This window comes from Sarcophilus harrisii, chromosome 5 (genome assembly GCF_902635505.1).
Source record: "Sarcophilus harrisii chromosome 5, mSarHar1.11, whole genome shotgun sequence".
NCBI classification, from domain to species: domain Eukaryota; kingdom Metazoa; phylum Chordata; class Mammalia; order Dasyuromorphia; family Dasyuridae; genus Sarcophilus; species Sarcophilus harrisii.
Genome location: NC_045430.1, coordinates 9,883,716 through 9,898,067, shown reverse-complemented (window position 1 = coordinate 9,898,067; position 14,352 = coordinate 9,883,716). Strand labels below are relative to the sequence as shown.

At 60.8% G+C, this 14,352-nt stretch overlaps 3 protein-coding genes across 6 annotated transcripts; 2 read left to right on the top strand and 1 right to left on the bottom strand.

The window, feature by feature from the left end:
• The first annotated feature begins 526 nt into the window (after positions 1-526).
• Positions 527-5,671, top strand: PHETA2 (PH domain containing endocytic trafficking adaptor 2). Of its 2 annotated transcripts, none has more exons than XM_031941048.1 (3): positions 527-583; positions 2,986-3,238; positions 4,049-5,671. In XM_031941048.1, the coding sequence occupies exon 3, from the start codon at positions 4,068-4,070 to the stop codon at positions 4,803-4,805; it is 738 nt and encodes a 245-aa protein (XP_031796908.1). In that variant the 5' UTR covers positions 527-583; positions 2,986-3,238; positions 4,049-4,067; the 3' UTR covers positions 4,806-5,671. The 2 variants fall into 2 exon arrangements, with proteins under 2 accessions (XP_031796908.1, XP_031796907.1); XM_031941047.1 differs by lacking the exon at positions 527-583 and adding an exon at positions 1,625-1,689.
• A 369-nt stretch (positions 5,672-6,040) lies between these two features.
• SMDT1 (single-pass membrane protein with aspartate rich tail 1) lies at positions 6,041-9,170 on the top strand. Of its 3 annotated transcripts, none has more exons than XM_031941050.1 (3): positions 6,041-6,579; positions 7,211-7,274; positions 7,787-7,868. In XM_031941050.1, exons 1-3 carry the CDS (start codon positions 6,175-6,177, stop codon positions 7,852-7,854), a joined length of 537 nt encoding a protein of 178 aa, XP_031796910.1. In that variant the 5' UTR covers positions 6,041-6,174; the 3' UTR covers positions 7,855-7,868. The 3 variants fall into 3 exon arrangements, with proteins under 3 accessions (XP_031796910.1, XP_031796911.1, XP_031796909.1); XM_031941051.1 differs by having other exon boundaries at positions 6,042-6,579; positions 7,211-7,265; positions 7,787-7,871; XM_031941049.1 differs by lacking the exon at positions 7,211-7,274 and adding an exon at positions 8,931-9,170 and having other exon boundaries at positions 6,067-6,579; positions 7,787-7,927.
• Positions 9,171-10,285: 1,115 nt separating this feature from the next.
• On the bottom strand, positions 10,286-12,220 carry NDUFA6 (NADH:ubiquinone oxidoreductase subunit A6). The gene is made up of 3 exons (XM_003772238.4): positions 11,888-12,220; positions 11,169-11,284; positions 10,286-10,480 (listed from the first exon to the last, which is right to left on the bottom strand). The coding sequence occupies exons 1-3, from the start codon at positions 12,036-12,038 to the stop codon at positions 10,349-10,351; spliced, it is 399 nt and encodes a 132-aa protein (XP_003772286.2). The 5' UTR covers positions 12,039-12,220; the 3' UTR covers positions 10,286-10,348.
• Positions 12,221-14,352: the final 2,132 nt, after the last annotated feature.

Here is a 14,352-nt window from a genome sequence, read left to right as displayed (position 1 = left end):
GGTGTGGGGGTGTTTGGTTTTCCGGTTTTTGGGAGGGGGAAGTTTTTTAAGAGGGAGCCCCGCCAATGGGGAGCCCGGGAGGGGGGGGTGAGGGGTACCGGAGGGCCCCGGGGAGACCCGCCCTTTGCCCCTTTTCCGAATTACCCGTCCCGTCTCCCTAAAGGGGGAGGGTTTCTGTGGGGGTTTTGGAGGTGGGTTTTCCCGGGGGGAGGAATGGGGAAGGGGATGCCCATTTGATGTTTTCAGACATGGGGCCCATTGGGGATAATTTTTCCAAAAGGTTTTGAAAAATTTCAAATTTGGTGTGTTTGTGGAAGGGAGGGGGTAAGTCCGGTTCCCAGGGAATAGATAAATTTGCCCCTGGCCTTCCCCCGAGGTAAGCTAGTTTTCCGGATGAGGGGGGTGGGCCAGCCGACGCTCCCAGTGGGAGTCTCGACTAGGGAAGTTTAACTTTCTTTTCGGCCTGGGCTACAAAAGGACTGACAGTCGATGGGGACTGTAAAAGGCAGGTAGAGGAAAGGGGCTGGGCAGAGGGCCGCTGACCAGAAGGAGAACCCAGCAAAGTTCCCAGCACCGAGCGGGGGTGAGCCCCCCAGTGAAGGGGAGCCGGGTGGGTTCTGGGAAGGAGCCTGGCCTAAGGCACCAGAAGCAGTCCCGGACCGTGCCAGTAGCCAGGGGAGGTGGCTGCGGAGTAGAGGGAGGGAGCCTAACGAGGGCTTGGAGCGCCCAATAGAGGATTGTATATCTGAGCCCCAGAGCAATGACCAGTGGGATCTATCGAGGAGGTTATTGGAAGAAGAGCGGCAATAACATTTCTTTTTATATAAAATTGAAAAATAATATTTTTCCAATGACACAGAAAGATGGTTTTTAAGATTCATTTTTGTAGGATTTGGAGTTCCAGATATTTTTCTCCATTACCTCCCGGATTAAAGCCCCTGGTAAGATGGTTTCAAAGTCTTTTATTTAAATGTTGGAAAGAAAAAGGAAAAAAAAAAAAAGGGGGGAAAAGGCATAAACCCCCAAAAAAAGGGCAATGTTTGCTTTGATGGGTTTCCGTTCCATAGTTTCTTCTGGTGTTAATTTCCATAAGTTTTGGGAATTGACTTGAATAATTGAGAGAAGAGCCCGTAGAATGACCATGTTTGGGTAGATGATTCCTGGTTTTGTTCAGTCCCTCGAAAAGCCCTGCCTTTAGGCCGTTTGAAATCTCCCTTGATTGTTTAAAAAAATATTCCTTAAATTTAATTTTGGGCCGTTCCCAATGATGGCATTGTTTCCCTGTTTGTACTAGGAAAGGGCTTTAAAAAAGTTGTGCCCATTGGGTCCTTTTTCCCTTTTGGTACTTTTAATACGAATATGTTGATTTGAGAGTTTCAGTTTTTTTGTTTTTTAGTTTTTCCCCCAAACCCGCCAGCCTCCACTTCCAGCCCACAATCCTCACAGGGTTCCGCAATACCCTGGGGGCCCCTTCCTTTTTCCCATTCTGGCCTTCCCTTTGTGGAGGGGTTTTGGGTCTGTCCTTCTCTTTCCCTATCCAGTTGGGAGCAAAGGGTCTTGTTGGTTTCGGGCCCTAGGGAGGGGGGCCACCTTGTTTTCCCTGGTGCCTTCCTTTGCCTCCCTTCCGCCGGCTTTCCACTGTCCGGGGATGGGGGGCTGGAGAGGCGAGACCTAAGATCCAAAGTCAAGGTAATGGCCCGCTTCCCCTTCTGCAGTCCCTGGGTGGAGTGTGGAGTGTGAGTTTGGGATGGAGGGGCGCTGCCACGTAGCTCCTCCGGCAGATGCAGAGCCTGGCCTCCTCCTCGTGCTCCCCTTCCCCCTCTGCTTTTGCGGTGGGTGGGTGGGCAGCAGGAGCATGCTGGGTTCCGGGCCTGGGACCCATTCCCCAGAAGGTGGTCCCAGATCCCTGGGGTGGGGGCCAAAAGGGAGAGGGAGGCAGTGACACGTGGCTGGAGTCTGCAAGGACTTGGGAGCAATGGGGGCTTGAAGAATCACTCCCCTGGAATCCCAGAGTTAGGAGGGACCTTGGACAGGGCCAGAGGGCGAAGCCCCGGGTCCAGCCTGGGCTTTACCACCTCCTTGCCTGTTTCCCCTTTTCTGTGCCTCTGTTTCCTCCCCCGAGGCTGGGCTGGGTCATCTCAAATTCTAAATGGGCAGACCTATAATGTAGTCTCCCGATGTTTTGGATCCATACCGAGGTATGGTTGAGTCTAGGAGAGCTGGATTCGAATCCTCCCTCCAACACGTGACTGTGGGCAGAAAGCCATTTCACCTCTTCATCTGCAAAAATGAGGGGCTCGCTTGGACTTCTTCCACTGTCACTAGCATTTATTAAGTGACAACCACGTGGGGGGCCCTGCGGATGGAGGGACCAGTGACGGCAGCAGACTCGGTGTTTGGACCACCTGGGCCCTGCCACCTTCTGGGGCTGCTACTGCCCCGTCCGCTTTCAGAGTGGGGATGGGCTGGGGTCGGTGTCCTCCAGGGGGCCGAGCCCCTCTGTCCTCCCTGTCCCCCGCAGCCCGGGCCACCGGCTGGGGGAACAGGAAGGTGCCTTTTGCTGCCGGACCAAAGTCTGGATGTCGGCTCCAGCTCCTACATCCTGGGGAAATTGGGCATTAAACCCCAGCACCTGACAGCCCCCTCAACGTGCTACCATCCCCCCCCATCAGGCTGGACGCTTCTCGAGGGCAGGGCCCGGGTTTGCCTTTGTGTTCCTAGCCCTTGGCACAGAGACTAGAGCGGGTGCTTCAGTTTTGGGGAGACCCTGCAATACCAGGGCACATCCTTCAGCCCTGAGTGTGACAGAAAGAAACCAGAGATCTGTGCCCCCATTTCCCCAGAATCTCTAGACTCTGCAGGAGATGAGAATGTCCTGACCAGAACATGGTTGCTAGTGAGGGATTGCAGTGTTCCCTTGTTCTGCAGCCCCTGGACCCAACACTCAGTTTTTTTGTTTGTTTGTTTGTTTGTTTATTTTATCAGCCCCAGCCCTAAAAGGCAGAGAATGGAGACTCCAGGTTGTCAGAGATGGAGACAGCCCATTTTACAGATGGGGAAACCGAGGCTGCCAAACCTTCTGCTCCCAGGAGAATGGGAGGGCTCCAGAGAGGAGGTCATAGGATTCTAGGCTGAGTGCTTTGAGGAACCAGAGGAAGCAAAAGTCCTCTCCTCTCCCTTCATTTGACAGAAGTGGAAGACCGGGTCGGAGAGTCCAAAGCAGTCTTGACCTAAGCAGGTAGGCCCTAAACACTGATCACTCTGGTTCTCTGAATGTTGGACAATCCTGTCCCATCCCCCCCCTCTCCCCCCCGCCCCTGTCCCCATCCCTCTGCTTTCAGGTCCCTCCTGGACTTCTAGTCCTGACTCACTTCCCAGTTTGGGCCCCAGTAAAACAAAAGGTTTCACCTTGATTTTTGTAAGCGAGACTTCCTTGATCCCGTTGATTTTCCCATCATCCCAGTTTCTCCCATCTCTCTTCTCCTTGCCCTTCCGAGAGCAATGTCTTGTGACGGAGTGACAGACACCACCAGCAGCCCCGACATTTGCTGCATCAAAGCACAGCTTTTGGTTTCCATGAGCCCGGCCTTGTTCTCCAAGGGCTTACAATCCACGTGGGCAAATAAATACAGTGGGGGTGGGATGGGGGCAGGGTTAATCCCACCTTTACACAAAGGGCTCTAGGAGAATTTAAGTGAGGAGGGGGCTACAATAGAGAGCTCACACATTGTTTTCCGCTCTGCCTTTTGGGATGTCATTCCCAGAATCCCTGCTGAAGGGGATTCAGGGGTTTCCAAACCTATTGCCTAATTGGACAGATGGAGGAACTGAGTCCTAGAGAGGCTGAGTGATGGGCCTGAGCTCCCAGAGCCAGGACTGGGCCCCAACTCTAAGACAGGCCGGAGGTGGGCTTCAGACGGGGTCCTTTAGGTGTGTGGGGGGGCTGGCATCAGCACGGACACCTTTGTGGGGAGGGGCACGTCCGGCTGTGAGTGCAGCCAGCCCCGGCCCCCTTACTCAGGGCTTTGGGCTTCCCCCACTTCCCCAGGGCCCTGGGAGTCGGTGCCATGAAGCTGAATGAGCAGAGCGTGGCCCACTACGCCATGAGCGGCTCTCCTGCGGACCACGAGGGCTTCCTGCGCCGCTGCAGCACCCCAGGGGGCCGCCAGCCCGCGGCCCCTCGCTGCTGGTTCGTGCTCAAGGGGAATCTGCTCTTCTACTTCGAGGGGCAGGAGAGCCGGCCGCCCCTGGGGCTCATCGTGCTGGAGGGCTGCACCGTGGAGCTCTGTGAGGCCCCCCAGGAGTTCGCCTTCGCCATCCGCTTCGACGCGCCCGGGCTGCGGCCCTACGTGCTGGCGGCCGAGGAGCAGGAGGCCCAGGAGGCCTGGGTGAAGGTGCTCTCCAGGGCCAGCTTCGGCTACATGCGGCTGCTGGTGCAGGAGCTGGAGGGCCAGCTCCACGAGCTGCAGCTGAGCCTCGCCTCCCGCAGCTCAGCCCCCAGGTCTCAGGCCCGGGCCTCGGCCGGCCCCCCTCCGGATCGGCCGCCCCCCCAGCCGGAGGAGGGCGGCCCCTCGGCAGAGACGGAGGGAGACGAGGGGGCCGCAAAGCCCCCGGCTCCCGTTGGCCGCCGGCGCCCGGCAGAGAATTGGGCCTGCAGCCCGGCCTGCCTGCCCCTCAACGGGGGGGACAGCCCGGTGTCCCCAGAGACCTCCTGCTTCCCCAAGCTGCACGACTGGTACGGCCAGGAGATCATCAATCTCCGCAGGGAGTGGCTGCAGAGCAGAGCGCTGGGGGGCGGGCTGTGAGGGGCCGGGACCCCCCAACTCCCAAGCGCGGGCCTTCCCCACACACACATTGCCTGTGGGGGCCCGGATCAGCCCAAGGGAGCCGCCCCTCCCCCCAGACTGCCACTGCCCCTTTCCTCAGGACACAGAGCTCGGGGTCCTCAGAAGAAAAGTCCGCCAGGAAAGATGGCTAACGAATGGCTGGGTGGCCAGAGGGGGCCCATTGAGCAGCTCGGAGCCTCAGTTTCCCCATTTGTAAAAATAACCAGGATGGGGAACAAGTCTGAATTATGTAACAGCTGAACATGACAGGAGCAAAAGGATAACAATGAGACCCTTTAGCCTGGTGGCTGGGGCTTGTGACGACCCTTTTACAGATAAGGAAATTGAGGTTCGGTGGAAGGGCTGAAGTCTCCCCTCAGAGTCAGCGTCCCCTTACAGAAGTCCCCAAGCCCCCGGCCTGTCTCCGCCGCCCACTCCATCTCTCTGGAGGCGGCGGCGGCCGTGCCCGAGTTCGAATCCAGCCTCAGCCCCTGTGTGGCCCGGCCTGCGGCCTGCCTCAGTTTCCCCAGCTGTGAAGCTCGGTAACAGCGCCTCCCCCAGGTGGCTGTGACTTTCCTTCTGGAGGACTGTGGCCATGGCCCAGGGGCACGAGCGCCGACCGCTCGGGGCTTGGCTCACTTGCTCCCCAGGCCCGCCGGGCCGGCTCCTGGGCCGGGGTCTCCTCTGTCATAGACCACCTGTAAAGTTCTTCAGAAGCCCCCGGAGTGTCCTTGTGTCCTTGTCCTGAGCCCCTCCCAGCGCCTCCCGGAAGTGGCAGGGCAGCGGGGCGGGGGGCGGGGGGAGGAGAAAGGGGGGAGGGGGAGACCGTCTCCAAAGCAACTGCCCAGCCTCCTAAGCCCGCCGCCGCCGGCACACAGTAGGTGTGCTATAGATGCTCCTTGGCCCTCGGGAGTGACTCCAGGCCTGGAGGGGCCCAGAGCCAGTGCGGAGGCTCCATGGAGGGGAGTCCGGGTCTAACCTCCCGCCTGCGGGGGCGGGGGGGGGGGGGGGGGAGGGGTCGCTCTCCTCCGCACCTCTGAGAGCGAGCACGGCCTCGCGGTAGGAAGCCCGGGCAGGCGGCTCCGAGGGGCGGAGCACGTGGGGTCCCCCGGACTGGGGCCCGCCCTCGCAGGGGAGACGGCTCCGGGATCGCCGACCCTGCCCGGGCCGCCCATTCCAGGGGAAAGATGTAGAGACCGGGGGCGGGGCGGGGCGAGGACACGGAGGCGCGGAGAGGCGGGGACGCCTTCATCTGTCAGACCAGGTCCCCAGACTCTAGCGGGCCCGCGAGCATCTCCCGCCCCGCTGGGCCGGGCCAGCCTGCAGCCTCAGTCTGCTCCTCAGAGCAATGGGCGACCCCGGGGAGCCCCGCGGCTCAGGGTGCGGGACGGCGCTCGCTGACGTCACCACGCGCCTAGGACGAACTCCGCCCCGCCCGCCCCCCTTTCAGGAGCGCGCCCGCTCGGACGCGCGCCGGGGGAAGGTCCCGGAAGCTCGCTGGGGCTATCGCGAGAGCCGAGGGTGGGCGTCTTCCGCGGGCACCGGCTGTCCGGCTCCGTCCGTCCGCGAGGCTGGGGAGAAGATGTCGCTGGGAGCGTCTCGCTGGCTGGTGGCGGCGACGGCCGCGCGGAGCGGCGCTCTCGGGCTCGGGCCCGCCGCGCGGAAAGCCGGGAGCGGCCTGGGGCAGGGCGCGGCCCCTTCGCGATCGCTCATCGCTACCCGCAGCGGAGCCATCTTACCCAAGCCGGCTAAAGTAAGCGAGGGGGCGGGGCGAGGCGGAGCTCCGGCCAATCCTAGCGTCTGGCCGCGCCGATGGGCGGGCAAACTGACCAATGACGGAGGCCTCGGGGCCGTCCCGGAAGCGGCTAAGGGCGTGGCCAGAGTCGGGATCGCGGGGGAGCGGGAGGGCGGCGCCCTAGACTCCAGTCGCTAGTGGGGGGCGGTGACCCCTCGGGCTGGGGCCGCGTAACCCGAGTTGGCGGCGCTTTTCTGTCGCCCCGCCCCCGGGCTGTGCTTCCGACCCAGTCAGGGCAGGTCCTGGGGAGGGGGAGAGTGCGGGGGCCACCCGATGCCCCCAAACGAGAGGGGAGCGGGGGCCAGAGAGGAGAGCGCCCGGTGGGCACGCGCCGCCGTGGTCCTGGGCACTGGAGAGTGCGCCCTGCGGCGGAGGAGGGCGAGAGAGGGGGCTGTTTTAGCCCCCCCCAGAGGCAGTGGCTGGAGTCCGGAAAGGGGACTCGGGACACTGGGTAGATGCGGGCTCCTGGCTGAGACTGGTCACCGCTGCCGGCCTCAGTTTCCTCCACTCTAAAATGTGCATAACGGCAGCATTGGAAAAGTAGGTGCTTTGTCAATCTTGGCCGTTTTCATTGTCCCCCTTCCCGCAGAATCACTTCATTTGGCTCCTGGAAAAGGGAAGGACGGTCCGGATTCTCAGGGAGGGTGAGGAAGGTCTGAGTGCAGTGACCCGTCCTGCCGGCCCCAGACAGAGCCCTGTCCCGTGTCCCCACCCCCAGCTTTGGCTTGGGAGGTCAGGGGTCAGCCTCAGGGTCCCAGGCCCTTTCAGAACCATTGCTGGGCTTGGCTTCCCTTCAAGCCAGGCCTCTTGCTGACCAGCGGGCCCATGGTCAGAGCTGAGCACCAGCAGAACCCCGTTTTAAAGCCCCAAGGGGAGGGGGTCATAGGAAGCCACCCTGAGGGGCCCTCCTTCCTAGCAGCTGGGCACCGTGCCCAGAGCAGAGCCTGCCTGGCGGCTGTCCGTGTCCTCCGTACTTGCCAGAAATGGGCATGTTTTTAGCCTGGGGAACGCTTTCTTGCACCCCCCCCCCCAAATGTTACTTCCTGGCCTTTTACGTCCTCGCTCACCTGGCTCCCAACCTGGCTTCCCTGTTTGTGCAAGGGTGAGGAGCTTGGGGGGTTAGCAGCCCCCTTTTGGACCTTCCTCTGTGTCTTATGTCCTCCAGATGTCCTTCGGCCTCCTCCGGGTCTTCTCCATTGTGATTCCCTTCCTCTATGTTGGGACACTCATTAGCAAGAACTTTGCCGCCCTCTTGGAGGAGCACGACATTTTTGTTCCAGAGGATGACGACGATGACGATTAGTGGGTAAGACTCGATTTCTCCCGCTCCTCCGTGTGGCTGAAGGGCAGGAGAGCTCAGAAGAGGCTCAGCCCGCACACTTCTGGCCTGCCTGTCGGGGTCTGGATTTAGATCCCGTCAGGGGGCCCTGGGCAGATCTGCCTTCGCAGTTCCCCTTAGTGTGGTTATGAGGCGTTCTGCGGAAAGCGCCTTGCCCACCTTTACAGTGCCATGGAAAGGGGAGCAGCGTTGGGCCGGGTTGTCTGGAGACACCCGGCTCTGGGGAGAGGGACTCGGGTAAAGCTCGAGGGCTTGACTTCCTCCAGGCCAGGGCCTGGCACAGAGTAGGCCATTGATGGATGATGGACTGAGCCCGTCTAGAGCCCCACAAGATAGAGAGGTCAAGCACCCTCATCACACATGAGGAAACAGGCTCCCAGACTTGGCAGAATCACACGGCTACCAGGGAAGCATCAAAGCCCTGCTCCAGGCCAGAACTTTTCCTGTTCCCCACCATCTCCCAGCCACCCAGTCCAGCCTTCTAAGGAGGTTAGAAAATGCCTGCTTCACTGAGGCCTTCTGAAGTGCTTAGTGCAAGGCCCCACTTTACAGATAAGTAAAATGAGGCTCAAGAAATTAAAGAACTTCCCTCCTGCCACATGGGTAAAAATTGGGAGCCAGGAATCAAGTCCTGAGGATTCCTCAATTTAATGGTTTTTAAATTATTCTAAAGAAAATAAACATTCTTCCCCAGAAGAGAGGCCTGGCTTAACTGTTAATGCAGGAGATGCAGGAGGTCATGTGACATGACTCCATGTTGATCCCAGGCTGGACCTTGGAGAGGGGAGCTGGAGAAACAGGTGGGCTGGGGCAAAAGGTTGGGCAGCTGAGGGGGTGTTCCCCTCCCCTCCTTCAGGAGCCCCTGAGCCTTTGTTAGAGGTTGATTGGGATATCATGGCCACCAGGCAGTGGGACAGGGAAGAGCTGACAGTGCCGCCTCCTCTAACCCCAGCTCTGTTTTATGCCGCAGGACGCCCCGGCCCCCTGAGGCCCCAACCGAAGCCTCTGTAGCAATCATGCTCTTTCTCCAGAAGCAGAGGGGCAGGGCACCCACCCTCGGCCCTCACCTCCCTTACCGGCATCCCCGCATGGCCCAGTGGACGTGGCGTGTGTCCATAGCCTCGTTAGCCCAAGCCCCTGTGCCCTCTGTGAAGGCCAGGCTGCGGCCCCAGAGCACTGAACTAGGAATAAATAGCACTTTGTGACCCAGGCCAGGCTGGGGCTGTCTGTGTGTGTGCCGTCTCCTGGGTGATGTCTGGGAGTCAGCTGCCGGCTGCTGACTGGAGGGTCAGGCAGGCCCCGGGTCCAGGAGCACAGAGGGGGGTCAACTGTGTGGAGATGGAGGGGGGAATACACTGCCTGCCCAGGAGGAAGATATGGGTGGCAAGCAGAGGGCCATCCCGGACTAGCTTTTTATGGCACCCTGTCTTCAGCTACAGGAGGCCGGGCACCCTCTGGGTCAGGCCAGAATCCTGGGGGGTTAGCCTCCCGGCCCTGCAGGCCTTCAAGAGGAACTGATTTCTTCCTTGGGATCAAGGCTACATGGGGGATGGGACACCTTTCTCCCTGACGTAGGAGCTTACTGTTCATTTGTAAATCCACCCAGATCCCAGGCTCTTGGAGCTTTTCTTTCTGAAGCCATTCTTTAAAAAAATCCATGCATCTCATGGGCAAGTTCCCTTGGCACAGAACCAGACACAAGTTTGACAGTTTCCTTTATTCTCATTTAATCTCTTGTGTCTCCATTCTCATATCTGAAAAGACAAGTCTGAGTGGTATTGAAAGCCCACTGTTTCAGGTCCTCTTGTTTTCCTCCAGTGTCTCGCACCGGTCTCCCAGGAAAGCCACTGTACCAGGCCTGCCTTGGCAACTGGGAAGGGCTCATCAGCAAGAGGTTAAACATCTGGGGACCGTTGTTATGGCTGCAGCAACTTGGTTAAGCTGTCCAAGTCATAAGGGAGCCCCTGCCTCAATGAAACCTGCCCTGGAACAGGAACATGGTGGGGACTTCTGCGATCTTCCCCTCCTGGGAGAAGGAGCAGAGGACAGAAGGCAGACATTGCAGAGACAGAGCCCAGGGAGGGGCCAGCCCACTATGGGAGGCCTTTGGACAGGGGTGGAATGCTGGCAAGGGGAGGGGAGCCCCGAGTTCCCTTCCCACTCTGATTTTAAGATCCCTAAAAGTTAGCCACTCCAGGGTCTGACAGGAGGGCCTGGCCGGTCCTAATTGCCAGCACCCCAGCCAGGAGCACCAAGTGATGCAGGAGGGGGGACGGAGCAGGCCCGGCAGGCCAGGCCCATCCAGGAAATTCCATCACACAGAGGTTCCACCATAGAGTTTATTTTCAGTATCAGAATTAAATAAATGCGCCCCTTTCTGGAGTCTCATCACGGGTCGTGACCAGCATAGAACTTGGAGAGGAAATCCTTGGGTCTTGGGGCTTCCGTTTCATGGAAGAACCTCATGACGTGGGTTCGCTGCTTCCAGACTTTAATCGTCTCCTCCAATTCCATCTTTCCCTGCACAGGGAGGGATGGCATCAGTCATCCGGCCTCTCGGAATGGGGGGTTGCCGGTGGCCAGGGAAATGCTCTTCTGACACGGCCCACACAGCCCCCCTACCCTGGCTCGCACTGGCTCTGCCTCACAGCCCCGTAAAGACAAGGAAGAGGGATGATGGGCCCGAGGGGTCCCAAAGGGAATGAGCATCAGGCTCACCAGCTCTCCTAGCCCCCTCTCATCACCAGACCTCACACCATAGCCTGGAGACAGCCCCGATCCAAAATGTGTCACCTTGCTATCTCCCAACCGATGGCTCGCTCTCTGCTGCGGTGGGTCCTAATGTCCAAGGCGGCTGCGCTGCCCTCCCTCCCCCCAGCCCTCCATGCAGCTGCCAGAGCGAGTGTCCTGCAGGAGGGGGCCAAGACCCGCCTTCCCAGCCCACCCCGGGCCCTCGGGCTTCTCTTGGGGACTAAGGCTGAAGGCGGCCTCTGCTTGAGATGACAACTGAGATGGCTAAAGGGGCCCCGCAGGAGGCCCGCCCTGACCGCTGCCCCTCAGCCCCCGAAACACTTTGTGGTCGCCCCTCCGTGTTTTTGCGGGGCAGAGGGAAGGCGCCTCCCCGGGCCAGCCACGTCCCGCCGCGGGGTCCCCATGGCTAAGCCGGGGACGGCGGCACCATTTCCCAGGGATGTGGGACATCCGGTACCTTAATCACCAAGAGATCCACCACCCGCGGGTCCGTGACGTGCGCGTTCTTCATGAACATCTCTCGGACTTTGTCCCGGCCCTGCTTCACCGAGATGTCCAGCTGGAAAAGGTGCACTGCGAGAAGCGGCCCGGGTCAGGCGGCGGTCCGGCCTCACGGCCCAGGGCCCCAGCGCAGGCCGGCCCCCCCGCCCCTCCCCCCGACTCCTCAGAGGCCCAGCGCGGGGCTGTCTCCGGCCTGGGACACGAGGGAACCAGCCCCGCGTGCCCCTCCTCCTCTCAGTCCGGTGGCTCCCGGAGTTGGGGGAGGGCCGCCCTCTGCCGGGGCCCCGGGGCCCTGGACCTGCCCCGTGCCCTCCCTGTGACTCCCTACCCCGCAAAGTGACGTCTATCCTGAACCTGTTGCAGGGGCGGGGGAAAGGGAGAGGGGCCCAGAACGCCGGGCCGAGGTGCTCGATGGGCCCAGGGTTCGAAAACCACGAGCGCCCCAACTGCCTGCGTGACCCCGGCCCCGTCCCGTCCTTTCCCCGGGGCTCTTTCGCTGGGGAAGCCGCGCCTCGGCTTCCCCGCCAGGAGAGGGGCATCCCCGCGGGGCCACGGGACGCGCGTCGCTGCCCCCCCCCTCCCCCCCGCACAAACTCACGGCCTGTCCCTTTAAGAGCGGCGGGATCGCGACCTTGAGCGCCCGCCCCGCCCCCTCCCCGCCGGCCGGGCCCTTACCGGTGGTGGGCACCTCCCGGTACCAGGCCCGGTACAGCTCCCGCACCCGCCGCTTGGCTTCCTTCAGGTCCCGGCTGAAGACGGGCTTCACCGCCGTGCCCACGGCCCCCGACGCTACCGAGGCCGCCCGCCCCACACCGCTCGCCGCCATCTTGGCGTAGCCGCCGCTAGCTCCGCCCTCGAAGGCGGGGAAACGTTCCTCCAGGCTCGGCCATTGGCCGCCGCGAGCGCGAGGGTGGAAGAGAGGACCGAAGGCAGGTCGGCCTCCCGGCTCTCTGATTGGCTGTTGGTTCGGAAACCGCACGCTCCCTTAGCCGCAGGTGGGAGGAGCGATGAGAAGCCAGCTGGACCTCGGAGTTCTTTGATTGGTTCTCAGACCAGGACGGGGGAAAGAGAGAGCCGTTGAGGCGGCGTGCGCATGCGCCTATGCGTGACGCCACAAAAAGGGCGTTGGGGTATCTGTGTGAGTGTGTGTGCGGCTCGGAGCGCCCGACGGGGGGCGCTGCTCTCGTCCGGATCCGGGCACGGGTGGGAGTGGGGCATTGCTGTGGTGGCCCTCGGAGCGCTCGTGCAAGGGGAGACTGAGACCCAGGGAGAAAGCGGGATAGTTCAGAGGACGCGGGCCGGTCCCCTCCTTTCTTTTTTGCTGAAGTAATGGGGTTAAGTGACTTGCCCAGGGTCCCACAGCCAGGAAGTGTGTCTGAGGCCGGATTTGACCTCGGGTCCTCCTGACTTCCCCAGCGCGCTCTCCACTGCGCCCCCTAGCGGCCCCGCCCCCCTCCTTTCACAAATGGGGAAACTGAGGCAGGGGCGGATCCCCGTAGGGCCGGCTACTCACGGGGGGGGGGGGCGGCGGAGGCCCGGGGTCGGGCCGAAGTGGAAGCAAGCCGCGGGACTCAGGTCGCTCCCCAGGCCCTTCCCCCTTGCCTGCTCTGTCTCCCGGAGCGGGCCCTGCTCCCGGACGTCCCAGGCAACGGGCCCGCCCTCAGGGAGCTCCCCTTCCAGCCAAGGCGGGGGAGGACAAAGGCCCCGTTGCCGAGAGAGCGAGCCGGTCTCGCACCAGTGAGCGGCCAGAAGGTGCGGGCGAGGTTTTCGGGGGAAGCCTATGAAAAGGGCTCCGAGTCACCGGGGATGAGAGAAGTGCAGAGTGAGCCCGCTCCGACTGGCGGGGATGGCGGGGAAAGTGATGCTGCAGGGGCTGCGGGGGCGCATCCAGCCCTTCCGGGGGGAGATGGAGCTGGGCCCGAAGTCGTCCAGCTGTGCGCCCCCTGCGGCAGCGCTGCTGCCGGGCTCATGGAGATGCTAGAGGGCGAGGGGCCTGTGCGCGCGCGCGCACCGACGTCTGTGGCCGCCCTCTTTGTAGTGGCCAGGAGCCCGAAGCTGAGCGGCGGCCCGTCAGCTGGGGAGCGGCTGAATGAACCGTGGCATAGGGATGTCATGGAGCACCGCTGTTCTGTGAGAAACGACCAGCGGAGGATGCCCGAGGGCCCGGAGAGACCGGCACGGACTGATGCCGAGGGAAACGAGCAGGGCCAGGGGGTCGTCGCACACGGCAACAAGAAGAGATTCTCCAATATTGAGATGATTCAAACCACTTCCACTTGTTCGGTGACAGAGAGCCGTGGGCACTTAGAACTGTGGGAGCTGAGCGGGGAGCCCAGCACAGCACTCTCACTCTTTTTGTCGTGGTTTGCTTGCATTTTCTTTTTCTTTTTTTTGCTTTCTGATCAGATTTTTCTTGTGCAGCAAGAGAACTGTATAACTATGCACCCATATATTGGATTTAACATGTGTTTCTGCCATGCTTAACATATATTGGAGTATTTGCCATCTGGGGGAGGGAGTGGGGGAAGGAGGGAGAAAATGGAACACGAGGTTTGCCAGGCTCAATGTGGAAAAATGACCCATGCATGGGTTTTGAAAATAAAAAAAACTTCAATAAAAAAAGAACATAACCTCGATACGGGAGCAACGTTGTCCACGTTTGTATGGCCAGGGCTCATCTGGTGCCTGGTGCGGAGCAAATGCTTAATAAACGCTGTGTGTATGTGTGTTATCTATTGCTTGATCTACCTGTTTTTTGTTTGTTTTTTTTCCTTAGCCATCTTCTCTAACACTTGTGGGATATTCAGGGAGAACTAGCACCTCAGGCTTTGCTGAGCCCTTTTCAGGGCTCTCACCCACCTTTGGCGGGCGCTCACCCAACTCTCCCCTGCGGCTCCAAGAAGCTGCGGCTTGTGGGGCCCCCATCCCTGGTCCAACCGTCTCAGCAGATGGATTAGACAAGACTGAGGGGGGCCACAGAGCCTCAGTGAGTTGGGGGGGGCCGCCCCAAGCATGTGGAGACGTCCCCTGGGGGAATGGGTAGTGAGAACAGTTTCTAAGGGCCATGAAGGCGGCCGAGGCGGGCGCCACGCTCAGACATTGATGCCGACTCATGCATCCCGGGTCACCGTTGGTTAGCC